At 40.7% G+C, this 23,312-nt stretch overlaps 1 protein-coding gene across 2 annotated transcripts in view; it reads right to left on the reverse strand.

The window, feature by feature from the left end:
* LOC131942272 (plexin-A2) overlaps positions 1–23,312 on the reverse strand; it is a 174,676-nt gene that overhangs the window by 54,749 nt on the left and 96,615 nt on the right. For both annotated transcript variants that reach the window (XM_059302046.1, XM_059302054.1), the window contains exons 4-6: positions 21,662–22,568; positions 18,673–18,906; positions 18,264–18,398 (exon numbers count right to left, since the gene is read on the reverse strand). In XM_059302046.1, the coding sequence (XP_059158029.1) occupies positions 18,264–18,398; positions 18,673–18,906; positions 21,662–22,568 (1,276 nt within the window). The remainder of the gene's footprint in view (positions 1–18,263; positions 18,399–18,672; positions 18,907–21,661; positions 22,569–23,312) is intronic.

Here is a 23,312-nt window from a genome sequence, read left to right on the forward strand (position 1 = left end):
CAAAATAGATGTTAAACCAACACTTGCTTACAATGATTTCATTTCCTATGTGTTGTATAGCATTCCGTGAAATACTTTAACTTCAGCACAACAGCTTCAGATAAACTTTGCAAATTTTTGACACGTCTACAAGACTAAGGCCTCAAATGTAACTCCCCCCCCCCCCCTCGAACAACCATCAAACCGACTCTTTTTTTTTAAAACCACCACAAATTTCCAACGCGGTTTTCTTTACGTGTGTACATCATGCCAATTAACTAATGTTCTTCATTTTAAAAAAAAAATATTCAGCTTCGTTTATTAGTTTCTACAACAGAGATGTTAGAAACCTATTGATAAACACAAGCAAAAAAAAAAAACAACGTTGAACAAACAAAAGACGAACCAAAAAAATGAAATTGGCACCAGGTTCTAACGTCCGTGTTACTCTCCCGTCTTTAATTTCATCCATGGCCAGGCTTTGATGTCAAATTTCATTACGATGTTGAAAACTCTGGCAATTGGATCGTACATGCCCGGTAACGCGTTTCTTTCCAAAGCGGCCATTTTTTTAACGTCACTTCCGTTGGCTATTAGCATGGCGAATTAACGGAGGGGGTGGGGGTTTTAAATAGAAGATATTACAGTGTTCGAAGATAGGATAGAAGGTGTAGTAGCGGGGTGGGGAGATGAAAGCCATCCAAGAGAAAGATCACACGCAGTGGCATGAAAGATCTAAAGATCACTGGCAGAGACCTGGTTGAAGATTTATTAATTTAAAAAAATATTTTGAGCAAACTGGAAGGGTGTGGGTGATATAATTAGATTTAACTCAAAAGCAGGTCAAAACCAACATCAAAGATATTGGGTAAAGCTGGTGACAATAGGGCACAGTTAATTACTAGCTCCAGCCAAAAGTTACAACCAGACTCTAGCTATAGGGCATACCAAATGACAGCCATAGACAACAACCGCAGACTAACTACAAGCCACAAACACACCCTAGCCACATCATAGCCATAGACCACAACCATATCCCAAACTTAGACCACAACCACATCGTAGCCATAGACCACAACCATATCCCAACCTTAGACCACAACCACAACCACATCGTAGCCATAGACCACAACCAGATCCCAACCTTTGACCACAACCACATCGTAGCCATAGACCACAACCATATCCCAGCAACAGACCACAACCACATCTCAACCTTTGACCACAACCACATCGTAGCCATAGACCACAACCATATCCCAGCAACAGACCACAACCATATCTCAACCTTTGACCACAACCACAGCTTAGCCATAGACCACAACCACAGCCTAGCTATAAGCCACAACGACAAACTAGCCTTAGGGCGATACAAATATGCAAGCCATAAGTCACAACCACATCCTCGAAATACACCACAACCACATCCACGCCACAATTTTACAAAAACAGCCAAGCTATTGTAAACAGATACCCCTTACATTTCTTAGCTTACACAGAAATCCCACACACTCCCCATACTCTAACTTTGAAGAACAATTAGCGAGGACTCTATGAATCTTGTATGGCAACAAAGCGAACGCCAAAGAGGGAAGAAAAAAAAACTAGGCTTAAAACCATCCCGTTAGGCGAAAACCAATTCGGGCCGAGCCTTAATCCAGCACCAAATTAAAGACAAACATTGCTCTAATATCGCCTCAAAGATAAATTCGTCGGAGGAGGATTTTTAAAAAAAAAAATTCGGAAAAGAAAAAAAAAATGGATAAAGAAGAAAACGAATAATTGAACACAAAGCGGACGGAAACTATTTTTTTTTTTCTTATCTTTAAACAATTCTTTTTTTGTTATAAAGATTTGAAATTGAAGGAATTAAACTTACAAGAAAAATTACAATCTTGGGAAATGTTTAAAAAAGTTTTTTTTTGTGTGTTTCTTTTTTGAATTTTAGAGAACGAATCCAATAGGCATTTTAAATTATTCGAAGAAAAAAAAGAAGAGAAAACTGGTATTTTCCGCCATTAATCTAACTATAACTCAGAAGAAAAAGTAGTATTAGCACAATTTGTTCGCTATTCAATAAGATATTTAATGCATATTTCCTGAGGGAAGTTTTTTTTTCTCCTTTAGATGGGTTTTTATCAGTTTCTAAAATGTTTAGTAAGTTGCCACACAAACAAGTGCTCTAGTTCCGAAAGTGTGTAAATTGTTTTCTACTAAAATGCCTCAAATCTGGATACGTACTATTCGTCTACACTAAAAGTGTCGCGGTTACGTACAATTGGTGCAAGTGTGCCATAGTTCGAATGTGTACAATCCCCCCCCCCCCCACCACAAAAATAGGTGCCTCGATTCCTAATGTGTACAATATCCCCCAAATAAATAGTGCCCCAATTCCTAATATGTACAATTTTCCACAACAAAAAGTGCCCCAATTCCTAATTTGTACAACTTTCCCCAACAAAAAGTGCCCCAATTCCTAATTTGTACAATTTTCCCTAACAAAAAGTGCCCCAATTCCTAATGTGTACAGTTTTCCCCCTAACAAACAGTCCCGACGACCTGATTTTCACCTATCTCTCACGCAGTCGAGGAGATCTCTCAACGGGGCGCTAATCCTGATTAAAACAGAGAAAACCCGTACGTCACACAGTCTAGGGCCTTGTCTTGGTCGTCATTCACCCTTCTCTGGTCAATAGACTGGACTAAAAGCTGGCGAGAAAAACTGGTAGGGGGAGGGGGGTTGTACGAGGTGTTGGAGGGTGTAGAGGAGGGGGGGGGGGGAAGGAAGGTTGAGTGATAAGACGACGAAGACTCCTTACAAATGTCAATGTTTTTTTTTATACTAAGACTGGAGAACTTCAAAATCTATCGATTTACAAGTGTCATCCGTATAACTCTACATAAATATATAAGCCCCGCATTGCATTCCTCATCACAAACGACAGATCTACGGGGTATTATTAAAGCGTATCATATGTAGAGACCTCACACAGATACATAGCCGCATGTGGCGTCACCTAGCTTATACCCCCACATCAGCGAACCTTCTAGAAAGATTTCAGATTAGAGGAAAGGATTCCTCATCAATGGTTTGCTTGCTTTAAACATAAATCTAAGCGAAACTTCCATTTTAAAAACGATATACTTCTTTTTTTTTTTTAAAATGGCAGATATTGAAGGAGGTAAGGGTAGGGACGGGGGTTATTTCCAACACAGACCCCCCCCCCCCCCCCCACACACACACTGCAGAGAAACCAGGCCATTGCATATGACAGAAATTGACTTATCATGCACGTATTATGTCGCAATTTTCGCCGAGGGTAAGCCAACAGGGAATTTAATGACGAAATAAATGAAAAACGAGGGGGTTGTGGGTCATCAAATTAGGGGTCGAGGGAGGGAGGGGGTTAGGGTGATTACGCTTACAAGCATTTACAGCATTGAAAACAATTACACGGCTATAGGCCAAGTTAACGTAGGCTAATCTTACGTTAAAGTTCACGAGTATGGCGCCAAGTGGGCCAAGGTCTCATCAGGGTCAAGGCCGTAATATTGAGATCAATAAAAAAAAACGTAATGCCCGCACGCCTAGAGGGTGATGGCACAATTAAAAGCGTTTATGGAAGGTGAGTGCATACAGCAGGTTTCTGGCTTTAGAGGAATCTTTTTAAAAAATCTTTAGTTTTAACAGCAAGCGTAAAGAAAAATATCACAGGAGCAGGCAACTAGTCTAGGAAATAATAAGAGGAGGTTAGAGTTGTCTTTTCTTGAATTTTAAACTACGGTTGAGGAAAGTTTTGTTTTGGTTAGGGGAAGGGACGTAAGTCACAAGATTAGCGGAGCCAAGAGGGAATATACAAGGGGAGATAATATAGACAGGGTGTGAGTGATGGCAGTGGTGGATGTGGTAGGGGTGGATGTGGTAGTGTGGCTTGTAGTAAGTCTTATGTAAAAATAAAATGATGGGGTGTGGCTTAAGTGAAGTACGGCTTATGATATGCATAGCGAATACAGAGTATGGATTATGAGAAGTATAGTTTATGTGAAATATGATTGTATTATTTGGATTATGGCTTATGAGAAGTATAAAAAATTATAAAATGCGGCTTAAAAAGAGTATGGTTTACACAATGACTGCGCGTGTGTTTACAAGTATTGCGTGGTTGCGCAGTTTAGAAAGAACACAGCGTGTGGCTAATATGGAAAGAATAGATTAGGTGGAGTATCCTTATGTAGGTATGACTTACCTAATTTATGACTATGGCATTGCAAGGTTTATTTAGAGTATGGCTTATGCAAAATATAGCTTAGTACGACCTTAATAATGTATGTCTTAAGTGAGTGTGGATTTTTTTCCTGATGTAAAATGAGGCTTATGTTGGGTAGATGCTGTGGGGCTTATATTGGGTAGATGTTGTGGGGTAGATGCTGTGGGGCTTGGTGTTACAGAGCAGAGTTAGGCTTATCTTTGTTATGGCTGGTTGGATTATGTCTAGGAAATGAGTTGTTTACACTAGGGAAGCGACAGAATCCAGGGGACAGTACTCACTATCCGCCGGTGTTGAATCGCCTCCCCTAAAATGTGTTGACGGGTTTGCTAGTCATCCTTGCTCCTAGATAGGCTGGTGTCAAATGTTGTTTCATACGTAAATATTTGTATCCAGAGAGAACAGACATTTTTGAAGAAAGTGGTTATTTTTAAAGTCGGCTCCTGAAAAACGCCGTGGGAAAAAGATTGTGAGGTAAACATAAGATGTGGTTATCTGCGGGTTGGAGGTTTTTGGGGTTTCTTTTCCCTGAGTTAGACCAGTCGTGAGCAGGGAGAACATGGGTAACATGTGACTTGGGACCAGCCATGTGACTTGGGACCAGTCATGTGACTTGGGATATATCATGTGACTTGGGACATATTATGTGACTTGGGACATATCATGTGACTTGGGACATATCATGTGACTTGGGACATATCATGTGACTTATCATGTGAATGGCGGCCAATCATATGACTTCAGATCAATCGTCTGACCTAAGACTTGAGGCCGATTATGTGACTCGACACTCAGTGTGATTTTAAACCACTCGTATGACTTTAGGCCAATCTTGTGACTTTGTTCGTTCATGCCAGCTGAGACCGGATCCGAACCCACAACGATCAGGTAACCACCTCTCAGAGCTGCCAAACGAGACGAAAAAACAAACTCGACACCGCCTCCATTTTACCAGACGGGGCGCGTTCTATTTTTAAACCCGCGTGCAACGCGAGCCTCGGTGTGAGCTAATACTGCCAGATTTAGCCACGGTGCTCGCCCTTATCTGGCAACCATGTCAAAGACAGGGCCGAACATGAGCAGAAATTCGAGGATTAACTTAATCCCATCGCCAGCAGGCCCGCCCCCGCCCTATCGGGCTGACGTAGCCGGTTTCACTAACGGCCACGTTTATCCGTCTGGTAGCCAGAAAGGGCATACAAATGGAGGGGATTATGGGAGGGACAAGATGATAAGGTTGATAACAACTTGGCATTTGATAGCAAGTGTTGGACGCTCTATGGTGCGGTCTATGGTCTATAGGTAATGTTGGCCTGCCTATAGTCTCTATGTAATGTTGGCTGTCTATAGTCTCTAGGTAATGTTGGCCTGTCTATAGCCTCTAATGTTGGCCTGCCTATAGTCTATAGGTAATGTTGGCTGTCTATAGTCTCTAGGTAATGTTGGCCTGCCTATAGTCTATAGGTAATGTTGGTCTGCCTATAGGATCTAATGTTGGCTGTCTATAGCCTCTAATGTTGGCCTGCCTATAGTCTATAGGTAATGTTAGCCTGCCTATAGTCTCTATGTAATGTTGGTCTGCCTATAGGATCTAATGTTGGCTGTCTATAGTCTCTAATGTTGGCCTGCCTATAGTCTATAGGTAATTTTTAGCCTGCCTATAGTCTCTATGTAATGTTGGTCTGCCTATAGGATCTAATGTTGGCTGTCTATAGCCTCTAATGTTGGCCTGCATATAGTCTCTAGGTATGTTAGCCTGTCTATAGCCTATAGCCAAAGTTAGCATGTCAAATGGTCTAAATATTTTCCCTCCCTCTAAATTTTACATATGTCCTTCGTTTCATCTGATTATGAACATAAAATTATATATCAATACACTTTAACGAGATTTCAGTGTCGAAATAACTTGTAATTTTTTAAAAATGTTAATTAGGGCTGTGCCTCGCAGAGACAGATGATAAGAGACGGGGCCTGGAAGATATTTTTCGCAGATAACTCTCTGCCACCTTAGATACCCGAATTTGTGTGAACGGCAGAGTAAAAACATTTCTGATATGGCATTTTTTTTTTGTCTCAACACCATTCAGATTCTTTCGTAAGCCGAATTTTTAATACGATTCAGATTCTAACATCATTTCGACTGACACGAATCAAATGCGAATATAAAACGAATTCTTACTATTCCTAGATTCTTATAACATTGAGATCCTTACAACATTCATATCCTTACACCATTCATATCCTTAAAACATTCAGTTCGAGAATTCCAACTTTTCGAGAGATATCTAAAAATAGGGACTTTAAAAACGACGACATTAGTAGGTAGATATAAGAAACTCCTCAGTAAATTCTGTCTTTATCACAACTCGGCCAGGAGCTCGCGACTTAACGATGTGTGCTATCACTGCCGATAAACACGAGCCATTGGCAGCAGGTACACACGGAGTCCAATCTTGTCGCAGCCAGGGCTACATCTAAATCAACCTGATAAGTTCTGCAGGTATCACCTTACAGGTACCATCTCGGCTGGTTTTAGTTGATTCAAGGTGAGTCAGGAGAAATTAGGTGCACACATTAGAGACAGGTGCGTATATTTGATACAGGTGAGTACATAATAGACAGGTGCGACATAAGAAACAGGTGCGTACATTTGAGACAGGTGCGTACATTTGAGACAGGTGCGTACTTTTGAGACAGGTTCGACATAAGAGATACGTGCATACATAAGAGACAGGTGCGTACATAACAGACAGGTGCGTACATAAGAGGCAGGTGCACACATGCGAGACAGATGCTAAAATAAGAAACAGGTGCGTACAAAAGAGAATGGGGTGTATATGAGATACATGTGCCTACATAAGACAGGTGCGTACGTAAGCGACCGACATAGAAGTTGTTGCTTGTCCAGACTCCCCCACCCAACTTTGAGGTCTAAAAATAGATGGAATCAGGAGGTGGTTGGAGGTGAGTGGTGAGAGGGTGTTAACCCGTGTACGTGTCTAAAGGACACCTGTAAACACAGATAAGATAAGGTGGGCAGGGTCTGGGAGAGGTGAATCTATCTCCATCTAGGTGTGGCTGGGCCAGCCTGACCCCGGACCAGGTGGAGGTTAACTGACACGGAAATGTCAACACAGGGGTGGGATGGTGATATGTGTACCAGAGGTGGATGATGATATGTGTACCAGAGGTGGATGGTGAGACATAGGGGTGGATGGTGATATGTGTACCACAGGGGTAGATGGTGATACATGTAATATAGTAACTAGCGCACCAGGCTTGTTACGGTGTTACGTGAGTTTCGCCACTGATATGTGGATAGTTAGGACGTTGTATTGATAGGTGGCTTGTTATTACTGTAAGAGGACAAACAGCTGTACCTAACATATAAACTAGAGCATCAACATCTATTCTTCTCTAATGACACAATATATCACAGAAATCCAGCAAACGTGGTTATAGCCAAAGACATTTTTATCAGACCATAAAAATAAATGTCTTAAACAAAATAACTTAATAACACGATTAAATTGTGTGCATTATCGTAGTGATAGGATGACCACGCGACAACCATATCAAGGTTCCCTTGTTCTGATGGTCACAGTCTACACACAAATTGGCGCGACTCTGTGCCCGTCAATGGATGTCACCCCAACGCTTCGACCACTGGACAGCGCTGAGAAGGCTATGTTGACCAAATAATTTTCAACAGTTCCCAAACGCCAGCGGAGACGCCCCATCAAAGTGGGCGGACGACAGTCGTCACACACTCAGCACGTGGACTTTCGACCCCATCTAGGGCTCATATGAAAGAGCCTAATCATTCAATTTTTTTTTATTCCAGCCCTCTTAGTCCTATATGGTATCATCCTATTCTATCACGGACTGGACTGATACTGCAGTATTTCTAGCAGCTGTATATATTACCTGGCTCAGCAATTGGACTTTCGACTCCAGTTCTTCCCGTCGTAGGAGATAGCCCAAAAGATAGAATTTTTTACCCTAGTCCCTCAAGTCATACGATACCAGTCTCTCGAAATTTGAGAAAATTAACACTTGGGAAGAAAGTAAAATATCCCAAGCAAAGATTAGACTAATGGGGCCGTACGTAGATCACATTCTCTCTAAGATAAAGTCACTTAAACACAATTAAAACCATAATAAAACATGGCTAGGAAAACCTTTTTTTCTGAAACATTATTGGGTGAAATCAATAAAATTCATTTAAGATTTAAACAAACCCCAAAAAAATCACGGTTGTCGAAGATAAAAAAGAAATTATTTAATTCTGAAGCATCAGCGGAAAAAAAAATCTCTGCAAAAGTTTGCTGGAAAGACAATGTAAAAGCTAGGGTACAGCCGTAAGTCAGTGAGAAACAGACCAAATATATTCCTAAGCCTGTAACAAATAGAATGTATAACCGCTGTGACAATAAAGCTGGGAATAATGTCAACATTTCGATAACATTCCTTATCAACCAAAACAACTTTAAATATGTATATATATATATATATATATATATATATATATATATATATATATATATATAAATGTATATATATTTGCTATTAGTTTACTATTAGGAAAATCCATCACAAACAACTAAAAATAGGCAATGCAAATTTATGTGTACAAGACCTAGAAGCAAATAAAAATAAAAAGATACAGGACCTTGATAAAAATCTTTGGTTTACGGGCATGCAATTTTGTGGAAAGAACTGGGTTGAAATGGCGCTTAAAAATACGATTTGTAAAAAACTTGAACGAATTATATTTAGGAAAAAATGGCTACAAATTAATACTAATAAAACATTATACGATTTATAAGAAGCTGTCGATTGAGAGAGACATTTATCTTTGAGGCTTGAAAAAAAAATCGAGAGTTGACAGGCTAATCAAGAGCTGAAGCGGGACAAAAATAGAAAATTTAATTACCAACAAAAACACATTTTTAATTCAAACTTTTAAAAACATATCACGAGCGAGGGTTTAGCTACACCGTACAGACGACAGCTGTAGAGAAGCAGACGAGAGTTGTGAAAATAGAAACAAAATGGGAGAAAAAAAAAAACTTTCCGAGATATCGATAGCAAGTAATCAGAACAAAAAAAATGGATATTGAAATGTAAAAATAAGAAAAATAAAGAAAAATGGAAAGTTAAGGAAAAAAAAAGAGACGGATGGTAAGAATTGAAACTTTGGACCGTACGATGGAGTTTAGATCAATAACACTCTAATTCACTCATAAGTCAAGCGTGTTGGCGAGCAAATTTTCTCGTTCTGTCAATTTTTTTTTTGGAGTGGGGGGAAGGGGGTAGAATCTCAGCCTCTATCTGGTCACGTTTAAAGTTTTTTTCCACTCGACTCACGTGACGCTAACGATCCAATGGTTGAACACCCAAGTTCTAGTCAGGGGCGCCGCGGCTGGAAGCGATCCGCTGATGTAAAAATGACGGTGATAGATGGCAGAGAGTGGTGAACCCAGCCCGTGGGGGGGGGGGGTAACCCAGTCAGTAGGGGGCCTATACAGGGGTTACTTTTTATAGTCATGAGACGTGATTGGATGTAGTCTCATAGATTCCACCGTGCTCGAGTGGTACCTCGAGATACGAGTCAAATTCGTTCTGTAACATCGCTCGTTGGTCAAGTTGTTCGTATCTCAAAGCAGCTTTGTTTTCCATTGAAATTATATGGAATGCCATTAATCCGTTTGAGCCTGCACCCCCACCCCCTCCCCATTCTTACCCAACTTGTTTTTTTTTTAATATTAATTTTGCTATTAATTAATAAGAAAAATGAGTTTATAAAAAATCTTGAGTTTTGTAAGTATTGATTCCGTTGTGATTGGGGAGTTTGGGTAAAACAATATGGTATATACATTTGTACACGTAGAATGGTGGGTAAAGTATAGGATATGATGTCAATGTATAACTTTGACACGAAGAATTGTGGGTAAAGGATATGCTGTGGGTAGAGACAATGATGTCCGTGTATATGTTTGACAAGTCGCATTTTACCCACCTCGCATGTCCTTATCTTCCCCAATAGAGTAGATAGTCAATGAACACAATGAAATGCTACACCACTAATGTAACATTTGATCAGAAGCTAAGCATCCACTTCAGGAAACAAAAGACAGTAACAATAACTGCATGCTGAACTTCTCCGGTAATACACAATACAACTTTAAAACCAAATAAATAAGCGTATCGCCGATTAAAAAAAACAACACCAGTTCAAAAAGACGAATCGAGAAAAAAAAGAAACGGAACAGCCTCAAGCACCGGATGTAGTTCACGCTCTGTAGCGGCCTAAAACGGCGCGACTTCTCAAGTCAAACATCCATTGTTCCCTCAGACGGAATACGCCGGGCATAGGCGTCGCCGCGTCGTAGGCATCAGAGAAAGGGGGGGGGGGGAGAAGGAAAGGGATTAATCTACGAATGTTTGGCCGGAGATGAACTAGATATGGCTCCTTTTAAAAATGTTTACAGTTTGTTATGTGTGTGTTTTGTTATCTTCTATGAAAAATTACAATGTATGAGTCAACAAGCTTTCATGTTGATGCATTGAAGTTAAGATCACCACAAAAAAAATAAGGATAATGGATAAAAGAGATGGTTCTAAAACGCATACGATATAAAGATTAATTTAATGTATCTTTGATGCAAAGCTTTTTAAAGATTAATATACGTGCTAATGTTAGCGACTGCGTTACCGATATTAGGAGATGGAGAAAAAAAAAAACGGGGATGAAAAATTCAGTCATCACCGTTGGATGCTCAAATTGCTCCCCAAGGAGAAAAATAGCGGAGTGTCGGAGAAATACATTTACATTTTCTACTTGAGAACATTCATCTGAATGAGTTATTGAAAGAATGGCTTTATTCCAGGGGATGTGGTAGAAGCTAGAGGAGGGTCGTTTAGAGGCTTGTGTTGTACTGTGGTAGACAGGCACGGTCGTATTTGAAGTGTGCTGCAATAGTACCATATCTTATGTACTACGCAGTACATTATCGTAGTACCGTATACCGTAGAGTAGTACTGTTACTACGTTGTAGTATTACCATAACATGAGTACTTAATAGATTTTCGAAAATTCATTAAATTTACTAGAAAAAAGTTACAGTTTTGGGACTTGGCGATCAATAGTGTTGATGAGCGAGTCAGGTACCAGTCTGAGCTGAGTGGACTCAGGGACGCCATGCAGACGCATTTGCGAGTTCGGTCCTCTCGACTTTTGGATTAGTAGTCGTGCGCTCCACTGTCCGACCATAAAGTTAGGTTTACCGTAAATGTGTTAAATAAAAGGGGAATAGTATTCGGGCACGCAAACAGCACCTATCACCCTCAATACAACTGATGGACAGAACAGTACACTCTTTAACATTACACACACAAACCCACCTCACAGTGACCCACACACCCCACAGTGACCCACACACCACCCCACAGTATCTTCCCCACCCCACACTGACACCCCCTCCCCCACACACGAAACAAAACGTGTTCCACATCCCAGGCATCGGCGGAGCGAGTAAACGCCAGTTCATCGTTCAATCACCGGAAGGGCTGTTTTAGCCAATCAAATGAGCCGCCAGCACCGTTTTGGCCAATAAAAAAGCCGGGTCCCTCGACGGTGAGCGTCACTTCCTGTTTGTCTCAGGGCCGCTAACCGACAAGAGGCAGGGAGACCCCAATTACCCTGCAGGCCACGGCCATTGATAAGGTCCAAATGTGTCATCACACAGTTACAGCAACTCAACAAGAGATTCTTGTCTGTAAGGGGACGTAAGCACTGAGACAAGGGAAATAAATCTTGTCTTCATCACCGATAACAAAATATATCCTGGGCTATTTACATTTATACTTGGTATTATCGGGCCGGGTAAGAAAATTGCTAATAAAAAATATTGGATAAAAAAATGAATCAGCTACGTTACTATCAGAAGCTTCGACAATAAACGTTCGTGTTTAATTTAAATCAGTTCTACCGAATGATTTTATTTTAAACCGAATGTAGTTAATTACAGTGGGGAAAAAAGTAGTATTATGTAATAAGGCACCTTCGTGTTTTATTTAATAAAATTACTGACCGTACCGATTCAAGTTAGTTATTCCATGATGTAGAAATATATGGAGACACGCGCTGTATCTTAAAATGATACATGTTATCTAGTCTAAGCCAAGCGGCCCATATTGAGTGCAGATGTTTTTTTACGCTATGTCAATACAAGTGTGTACGCTGTTTACTTTACAGTATAGGAGATAGAAGTAGAAGAACCAAGATGACGGTATTGAATAAGATGAACTATGGAAAGGGAGTGGGTTACAAAGTAAAATTATAAAGTAAACAAGAAAACAAATAATTAATTTAGACCTGGGTGGAGGGGGAAGGGGTGGAAAATAACCTGACCTCGATTAAAAATAAAAATTGTGTGAATGACAAAAGCCGCTACGGTGCTTAAGCCTCGCTATGAGAGATGTCAAAATGGCGGCAGCCTGCGTCAAGTCGGGAAAAAAACACGTTTTGTTGAGGTTTCTCTCGCGAGACCAGAACGAGATGCACAAACTGCAAATGGCTCCTACAAGTGGCCGTTTACGAAATTAAAAAAAAAAAAAAAACACGCAGGGGAAGATAACTCGCGTGTGGAAACAGCGTCAGTGTATCCATGGTGATGGTCCTTGACAAAGGGGATCAACTCAGCACGCAATACTGACACGTTCAGAATAGATTTCATGCAACAAATAAGGGAGGGAGGGGGAGGGGGGGGGGGGGGGGGGTTAGACCAATGACAGCAAGTCAAGATGTTCATCAAAGCAGAGAATCAAGTTTAGGTCAAGAAACCCTCGACTGTTCGGTAACAAAATTACAAGAAAATTGCTTGGTAGCGCGCTCCAAGCTAGACCTGTACTCGAGTCAATCAAACTCTACTAAACGGGTTTGGATGGCTACGAGGGATGGGGGAGAGGGGGGTATTACATTGTGTGATGCGACACTAAATATATCTGATAAACAAGGGAAATGAAAAAAAAATTAAAATGAAATTATCAGTAATTTTTGGACTGACGTTGATTGACATATTTTGAAGGTGAGTTTCATCTCAGATGGATTGAAAAAAGAAAGAGTGCGATGAACTACACTAAAATACAGCAGTCTGTATTCGACCCAGTACAATCCCCTCTCCCACACCATCAGTATAAAATAAAACGTGTCCCCTAACAGAATACACCAACGTCAATCTAAGTCTAAATCAAATGAGCGCAACTCGTTAGAGAATAAATAGAACAGTCACTGAACGCAGACGAGCATAATGCCGCGTAAATTCGGCAAAAAAATGTTCACGGCACCGCATAAATTTTGATAAACTAAGACAGCACCGCGTAAAATTTTGAAAGGCACCGCGTAAATTTTGCGCACCAACCTCAGAAGACAAGATCCGTATTCTCAATCATACAGTAACGGACGGCGTGCAGCAATGAATGTTGCTGATTGACAGCCGCAATTATCATGAAAAATGGACTCTATGACGCATGGGAATCGTGAGGCATTTAATGTAGGGGGCCGGGTAAGCGAGGGGTGGGGGGGGGGAAGAGATCTTCCAAAAGGTCTGGTTACTCATCGCTATGAATGTATAAGCAGCCTGAGAAAGATATTAATTCATATGCAACAATTCTCCCAGTCCGTCGTTATACTGGTGTTAAGGGACAGGAAAGAACGGGCACAAATTCTTGAGGGTTGGGGGTGGGGGGGGGGGGGTGGGGGGAGAAATCGTAGGAGGAAAAAAAAAATACCACGGCATTAATGAGATTACAAATTGGGGTGTGACTCAACGATAATTCAGATGAATGTTAATATTATTTTCATGTAAATTTTTAGAGTGTTTGCGGGGATTTAAAAAGACTTTGCTTAAAATAATTTATCATTGTTTACGGGCAAGAAAATAAATACGGTAACTCTATGTTAAATTTCAGAGAAAAAAAAACATAAATAATATTCTGGAAGGAAGAAGAATTGTTGATAAAAATATCCAATCGAAAGATAACGGCACCCTAAAGATCGAATCAGTCTTAGCTCTGACCGTTAACCCAAATTCTAACCATCGTGGCTATTTATATCTAGTGCTGAGCTGGTCTGAATTACGACTAAACGAGAAGGAAAGAAATTACAATTTAGTACTCACAAGCATTACGTGTCAAAACAAACCAGCTCTAAGTACCGGGGGTCTAGAAATAAATTACACCTCCGTACCCGTCCGCCAATTTTTCCCCCTCCCCTGTCTAGAAATTATTCATGATACAGGATACAATCTCAGCTATATCATGCCTAAATTTGGCCGAAAAAAATGCTAAATAAATCATATTTTTATTCTATATCTAGACAATAAATAGAATGCCAAAGAGGAGAGGTGACAAAGTGTAGAATTAGTTCTACAAACTATCTCCTAACCCTAACCCCGACCCTAACCCAAACAACCAGCCCGGGGGTGCAGCTACCCTCTCCAAAACAACGTTCTTTTGAATCCCCCCCCCTCCCTCCCGTATGAATGACAGGACAGTTAAGCAGGTAAGGCAGCGATGACTTTTATCAGCCTCTCTCTATAAAATAAGGTCAAAGTTCCCAATAGAGAAGCGGGCAACGATCCAAATCACCAGCAAATATTTGAGCATCATAACGTCTACACGGGCAAAGGGGGTCGTCTGATTAAACGAGATGGGACAAACTCAAAGGGGCGGGGGTGGGACGGACTGGTGGGGACGGGGACGGAACAGGAGGAGATAAGTGAAATAAATACTATTCTCATCACACCCCACCCCACCCTACCCATTCCGATAGTCAGAGAGAGTAGAGCTTATCGTACTGTTTGAAATAAGAAACTCAAGATGACTTCTTGGTGTTTGGTGAGAAGGAACTACCCCGGCGTAACGAATCTGTCTAAAGTAATCCAGGGGAGATGCTATCGTCGGGAGATTGGCTCGAGGGGGGTCGGGGTTTAGGTGTGAGGTGGGGGGGGGGATGACCTGAAGGGCTGGGTAAGTGTTTGAATCGAATTGTTGGCGGACGGTGGGTAGCAAATCTCCACGTTGTCATGGCAACGCTTGTGTAAGTATCGGGAAATTTCGACGGCTGGGGAATAGGGGAGATTTATAAGGTCATTTGGGGATTGTGATGTTTGACAGCTGGGGAATGGGGAGGTTTATAAGGTCATTTGGGGATTGTGATGTTTGACAGCTGGGGAATGGGGAGGTTTATAAGGTCATTTGGGGATTGTGATGTTTTGGGGAATGGGGAGGTTTATAAGGTCATTGGGGATTGTGATGTTTTGACAGCTGGGGAATGGGGAGGTTTATAAGGTCATTGGGGGATTGCGATGTGTTGGATGTTACGAACATCTAAACAAGGAAAAGTTGTGGGATTAAGTAAGATCATCAGTGGAATAAAAAAATTGACAAAAGGCAAGAGTAATTAGCATGTCTATATGTAAACAGTAACATATGGATCATTGGTAGATATATGGGGATTAGCTGTGTAGACTGACAATGGGGTATTAGGAATACTTGAAAGTAATTAAAATGAAAATTAGTTTGAATAGCTGTACATAAACTATCAGGAAAATAATTTATTTGTTGTTCGCATTGGACAATAATACATTACTCATATACGATAGCATGTATCCATTATAAACGAGAGATCTGTTAAAAATAACGTGTTCAGGTAATATTTTATCCACGAGTGATATCCCAACAATGCCCGTGTCAAGATTTTACTACTACAGTGGAAATAATAATAATAATAATAATAGTAATAATAATAATAATAATAATAATAATAATAATAATAATAATAATAATAATAATAATAATAATAATAATAATAATAATAATACTAAACGACTTAGATTGAAAGTCAAGTACGCTAAGGGCTGGACAAAGTTGGAGAAAAAACAACTAACAACTCAGATCTAATGCTCTTAAGATAATAACCTTATTCAAAGACATACACTGGGCTAAATCTGTCAACGTTCAAACCTAAAATAAATCTTTGGAAAACGTCAAAAACCAAAACAAAAATGGAAATTCTGACGCATCTTTGGCACGTCAGCCGCAATGAAGCACCATGCGGGTCTTCCAAAAGGAGAAACTCTTTCTTCATTAACACAACGCATACACGTTATAATTTGTTTAGAGTTTTAAAAGTTGACGTAGCGGTTCTTCTATAAATACTTCTTAAAACATGCATTAGGAAAGAAAATCGATTCCAATTCACTTCTTTAGAAACGCGGCATAGTGATGATTTAATCGCTACAAAAAAAAAACATTTTGTTTTGCTTGAATCAAGTTTGGCGCTGTGAATGCAAATAGTTTCAGAGCAAAACAAAGTGTGTCCTAAAGGCAGTAAACTATCTGAGCAATTTACAACAGGGGAAGTAAAACAGGAACCCCTTCACCCATCAGAAAAAAAATTTGGAGATCCATTTTCCACGTTGGCTTGACTGTTGTTACAAGAGAAGCGAGGAAGGGAGAAATAAAAAATTTGAAGTGGAACTAGAAACGAAATGACAAATCCTGATTTGGTCTTCATGTCCATTAGCATAAAGAACAACCGTACCTCTATGGCGAGCAGTAGTTATAAATATGCCGCGCGGTCATTTTGTCAAATGCTTTAAATCCTTGTATAAATCGTTTTATAGTACCGTGACTACAAAATCTATTTCTAGACTATATACTTTTGCCCACTAGAAGGAATGTTGGTGCCGACGCTGAGTTAATGATTAAAAAAAAAACAGTCAAAACACACAAAATCAATTTTTAGGACCCCATTCATATTTACACCCACTCAATCCCGGCCATAGTGTTAGAACAAACGCCTTGACTTTATTAAAAGACACCTAAAGCCATCTGTCAAATAGTTGTTACTAAGTGTAAAACCTGTTCTTTGACAGAGTACGTACACGGAAGATGCATTAGGAATTTATGTAGGCATTTAAAAATATTGGATAAACTTTGACATTAAAATGTGAAAAGAGATTTTTCTAAAAAAATTAAAATATAAAGCCCCGCACCCATTTCAATCAAACATTCAAATTAATTTTACATTTATTAGTGATAACATTTAACCTGATCGATATTAAAAGGCATGAAGGTCAAAGAATTCTCGAGATGATTCTTGTTATACAACAGGGCAGTCCAGAGAAGGTCAAGCTGTTGGACTGTCTTGACAGTCCAGTCAAAAGTCAAATTGTTGGACTACGACGGCTGGACGGGGTGAGGGGGGGGGGGGGAGAGAGAATGACTGGAGTTGGAGGTTTGGGACAGAAGACAGTGAGGAGTGTGTTAAACAAAAGAGTAGATGTCAGTGGAAACATTGGTCAGTGGGATCAATCAATGGTCAGCGGGACCAATCAACGGTCAGTGGGATCTATCAACGGTCAGTGGGATCAATCAACGGTCCGTGGGACTAACGGTCAGTGGGATCTATCAACGGTCAGTGGGATCTATCAACGGTCAGTGGGACTAACGGTCAGTAGGATCAATCAACGGTCAGTGGGAATAATCAACGGTCAGTGGGAATAATCAACGGTCAGTGTGACTAACGGTCAGTGTAAGCATAAATGAAAGACTGTTATCCCTAGGCCAGTGGGACTAACGGTCAGTGGGACTAACGGTCAGTGGGACCAACGGTCAGTGGGACCAACGGTCAGTGGGATCAATCAACGGTCAGTAAGATCAATCAACGGTCAGTGTGACTAACGGTCAGTGTAAGCATAAATCAAAGACTGTTATCCCCAGGCCAGTGGGACTAACGGTCAGTGGGACTAACGGTCAGTGGGACCAACGGTCAGTGGGACCAACGGTCAGTGGGACTAACGGTCAGTGGGATCAATCAACGGTCAGTGTGACTAACGGTCAGTGTAAGCATCGGTCAGTGGGTGGAATCAATCAACGGTCAGCGGGACTAACGGTCAGTGTAAGCATAAATCAAAGACTGTTATCCCCAGGCCAGTGGTCACTCACCTTGTATGGGGTCATGACAAACAAATGCTTCTCCTTGTCGCGGTCGTCCACGGACATGTCCCTGAGGATGGGCAGGTTTCTGGCCACCCTGACCTTCTCGTAGGCGTGGCCGTAGGTCTTGTTGTCGATAGAGATCTGAGAGAAAGGTAAACAGCTGATTGACACCTTGTTGAAGACGGCATTTAAAGAACGCGTCAAAAACAGTATCTTTAAAGGCAAATATAGAATTATGTAAATTATATAGGCCTACATATTATATATATATATATATATATATATATATATATATATATATATATATATATATATATATATATATATATATATAATACATTGTACACACACACAAAAGAATTTTAAAAATGTAAAAGAAACACCAAAACTGTCAAAGACGGATTGAATTTTTTACCTTCAGAACTAGTCCACGGCTATCACCCACATACGCGATGGTATAATCATCAATGGTGTCAACAAAAAGTGACGTCACAAGATCATTAACATCGCTGATGACCATAGTGGCTTCGTTAGTCATTGGGATGGTACCAGAAATAAACGGGTTGATGCCGTAAAAGCTACTTGCGGCCGTGAGGTTGATTTTTTCATCCTCATACTTCTCGGGGCAAAAGTCAATGGGAATATCAAACTGAAACAGGGAGATAATCAAAATAGCAATGTGGTAGAGGACAATTATTCACTACTATTTAAATAACTATTAAGAAAAGCGTGGGTCTCTTCTCAATATTACAGGGGTGCCACTCATTTTTTAAGTGAATCCTGAAAATGAATCCCAAAATTTTACCAATCCTGAAACTAAAATTTGAAATTTTTGAAACCCTGAAACTTAATTCCGCGCGGAACTTCAAAATAAAATGGACTATTATTTCATTATTTTTGAGACATTTGATTCATATTATGTTCAATTTACATTCCTTTAAAATGGATTTATTTTCTTTGTAACAAGCTTCAAATAAAAAATAATCTTTAAAGGATTGTGCTTACAACAAAATTAGTTTACAATGTTAATCCCATCTCTAGGCCTACCCCATAATGTGCTATTGTAGAACTCCCCCCCCCCAGCCAGCTTTTATAACATAACTATTTAATTTTTTAGAACTTCCTAGCTTGAGTTAAAGTGTGTAGTCAGCCAACTGTTAAGTAACAAATATTTTGCTAACCTCTATGTCTTGTTATTGAATAATAAGCCCACTATATGCAGACCCCTAATAAGATTGTCACTGTATTAAAATACAGGGTTGACTTACTGTAGCTATTCAAGGCTTTAATTATAAACAGCCACAACAAAAACCTTAAACCCTGTTTTCCCAATCAACACCAATGGGGTCATCCATAAATGATGTCACGCTTTTTTGACGATTTTTACCTCCCACTTCCCCTCGGTCAAATATCGTCACAAAAAGCCAGACCCCACCCTCTAAAATGACGTCACGCCTCAGCCTACACCCTCCCCCCCCCCCCCCTAAAAATTGAAGTCGAATTTTTCTTAAAATACGATATTTTTCCAAAAATCTTGTCTGACCTCTGTCAACATAGAGTACTTTAATCAATTCCTATTACACTTTATTGAAACAATATTCTTAAACGCGAAATAACGGCTAAAATTCGTTTTCTAACATAGCTTTTGGATAATGCAAAAGTGTGATGTCACACCATCTGAATCCCTCCCCCTGATGACAAAATTACGGACCCCCCTCCCCCTACGAGTGTGACGTCATTTATGAACGACCCCAATGCCCCCACCATTGATATACATGATGACGTGAAGAAATATCGTGGAAGTTTTAAGTCCATATCGCGGAATAACAGAATTAAGTTAATTTTAAAAATAATTTTAGAAGTAACTACGCTAGTAATACTCATGTCAGAGATATAGCCGCCCGACTAAGTGAAAAGCGGATTTTTTTTTTTTACAAGCGGTTTGGAGGGGCAGTGATAGCGGCTATTTTCTCAGACACGGTACTTCAAGATTTTTTAAACATTTCAATGACGTTTTACCAAAGTAAAAAAAAAACAATTAGATGTAGACCCTGCTAGATTGTGTAACTAAATTATAGCAGGCCTACATATTTTGTTTAATGATGTAAAACGATGCAGTTCTAGTTTTTTTTCCTTGAATCTAGAAGTAGGCCCTTATTAAAAATAACCACGTTAAAATTAAACAGCGCTTGTACTTGTAGAACTGCCTTGACCGAGAGACACGACTCAGACTGTGTTTGCGTGTCCTCGTGACGTAGGTCTTACGGTCAGCGCGACCTTGAAGAAGCGGGTAAGAGGTGGTAAAAAGTGACGGTAAAGTTGAGTGAAAACAGCACAGTTCTATTTCATACATAAAATAGTCCTCCAGATAGATTTTTTCTTTTCGTTTTGTAATACCAAATACAAAAAAAATATAAAAAATTTTATCGGAGCAAAATCTTTTTTTTTTTAAAGACCATCGGCGATGCTAGTGAGCTTGATCTAGTACTTGTAGGCTTTAGTTGTTTTTATTACACAGCCTAGCGGTATCCCATTGATGACATCACGTAAGTAATACGAGTTTTACCCTCAACCCATATAGTCATAAAAAATAGCCAGACAGCCACACCACGAATGACATCAAAAAGTTTCGTCTACAGCCTCACCCATCTGATACAGCTGATTATTATTTGGTCCTTGGCGCACGCGTGAGATTGTTGCTGACGTCATTTACTATTCATTTTTTTCGGAAAAGGCTATTAGCGGGAGTGTTGATGATAAAAACAATTTTTACAATGCCAAAATTTTCAAAGCTTAAAACGATCTAAAATTTTTTTTAAACTGCAAACCCGGAAATTTTCAAACTCAAATCTTGCGAATCCGGAAAGGGGAAAAAATATGATTCTCGAATCCGGAAATCCGGGATATCCCGGAAAAGTGGCACCCCTGATATTAGTAAAGGTATCCAATAGATAGAATAGTGACCCACGCTTTCGAATCGGAAAAACTGGACTTTGCAATTCTGTCCGTGTGTGTATGTATGTGTGTCTGTAAACACGATAACTGGAGTATCGTTACAGCTTGGTTGATGAAATTTCATATCTAAGTATTATATCAAATTTGAAGTTCTGTGTCAATTTTTCAGCGATTTCCGGTAACCGGAAGTGTATATATTCTACTTTTAATTTTTCAAAAGCCTATAACTTGGGTACTGTTTCAGATAGATGAACGAAGCAAGCAAAGATCTTTTTAGCGTTGTCTTAGCCCCTGTATTATCTTAATATTGCTCTAGGATCTGTTTCTGATGGCATTGAAGTCAGCAGACATTTCTGAGGCTTACCAAAGCGTGATATGGGTTTAATTATTTATACCTGAAAAACCAACAACAATTATAAGCCAGCAAAAGCAAAACATCGTTTACTCACCGTGGCTTTCTCACACTGCGACTGTGGGCCTAAATGGGCGCCTCCAGAATGACCATTCCCTTCAAAGCACTTTTTGATATTCTTATGGAAAAACTCGCGGATATGCTGCATCTTATACACGCACAAGGCTACTTTATTGGTGGTCTTGTTGGCGAAGATACCGTACAACACCTCTTGGGTCGTGTCACCCCCTAACGACTGGGCCAGTTTCCGACCAGCAGTTCCTCGGTAAGCTGCCTGCAGGAGATTGTAGTGTGTGCCCTCGTGCATGCATTTGAACGCCACCTCAGTGTACGAGTAGTATTTTTGGTCCCTATGGCACAGTCGAATAGCCACCGAGTGTCGGTCCCGACTGGCCTCGACGCCGTTCTTCTGCACCATGAGGATGTAGCTAAAATTCTCAGAGCTGAAGCCGTAGATGTAGTTCACCGGGAACTGCCGTTTGCTCATATCTTCGAAATGGAACTCGCTGTTGTAGAAGTCTGTTTTCGAATGAAAGACCAGACCAAAGTCTGTCAGCTTTCTGGTCGCCACCGCCGGGACCCCGTCCGACTCCACGGACCATGAGACGGCAACGTACATCGCCGTTTTCTGCGGCGCCGTTCGGGTTTCTGGGGGGCCCGGGGCTAGGAAGGCGACGACGGAAGACCGAGGGTTGGCGCTGACGATGTCGCTGGCGTTGGCGTTGGTGAGGATGGTGATGTTGTTGAGGTTGCGCTTCTCGCAGGAGCCGTGCCGGCCCGTGCCGCAGACGATGAGCTCGTTGGCGCTCTCGTCGATAAGAAGAACCGTGTTGACATTGCTGACCTTCTCCCCCGCGCAGTTGGACGCTCCAGATTGTTGACAGGTATCGTCATTCAATGGTCCAGTCTTGACCACCAACTTACGCGTCAGGTTACCGCTCAAGCTGGAAGAGAAAAGGACACTCATGATCACAAATATCGCAATACGAACGTACATTTAAAACACAATTAATAGATTTATCAAAAAACTCGAGTTCAGCTATTATTGCGTTATGTGCTTGACCAAGTAAAAGTAGTAAAATTCCTCTTTAGGTCTAACGATCCATTGGCCAGTCGAAGTAGAGTTCATGCTTCTTGACCTCGGCAAATGAAGGGATATGGTCAGCACTATGCCCACCCGCCTTTACTTTCCCTAACGTAAGCCAGGTACTCATCACAGCTGGGTGAACTCAGGGACGTCCTGCAGTCACGAGTCCGAACCGTGAACCGAACTCGCGACCTTCGGGCTAGCAGCCAACCACTGTACCAAGTAAGTGACCAAGACAGGAGGTTAAAAAAAAAACCCAATAGATCTAACAGAGACAAGGGATGTCTTTAGTTCGCGAATGTTGTCGGCCTTTCAGTACCCGAGTGTAGGTTTAGTACTGGAGAGTCATTGCCTACGCGAATATTTCCCACACGACAGCCTACACCCACATTTATTTAGAACAGGGGTCTCCAAACTACGGCCCGCGGGCCGGATGCGGCCCGCGATGTCCTCTCATCCGGCCCGCGGAGATCTTTTTGTCCACGGAAAAAACGTTTGTTGGTGATGGCTGAGGAACTTTGTCCAGAAAAATCAAAGACATGCCTAGAAGAAACTGGCCCTCGAAGTGAAATTTGATAGTTAATGCGGCCCTCGGACTGAA

Source organism: Physella acuta, unplaced genomic scaffold, assembly GCF_028476545.2.
Source record: "Physella acuta isolate Inbredline_101_S28 unplaced genomic scaffold, ASM2847654v3 ptg000034l, whole genome shotgun sequence".
NCBI classification, from domain to species: domain Eukaryota; kingdom Metazoa; phylum Mollusca; class Gastropoda; family Physidae; genus Physella; species Physella acuta.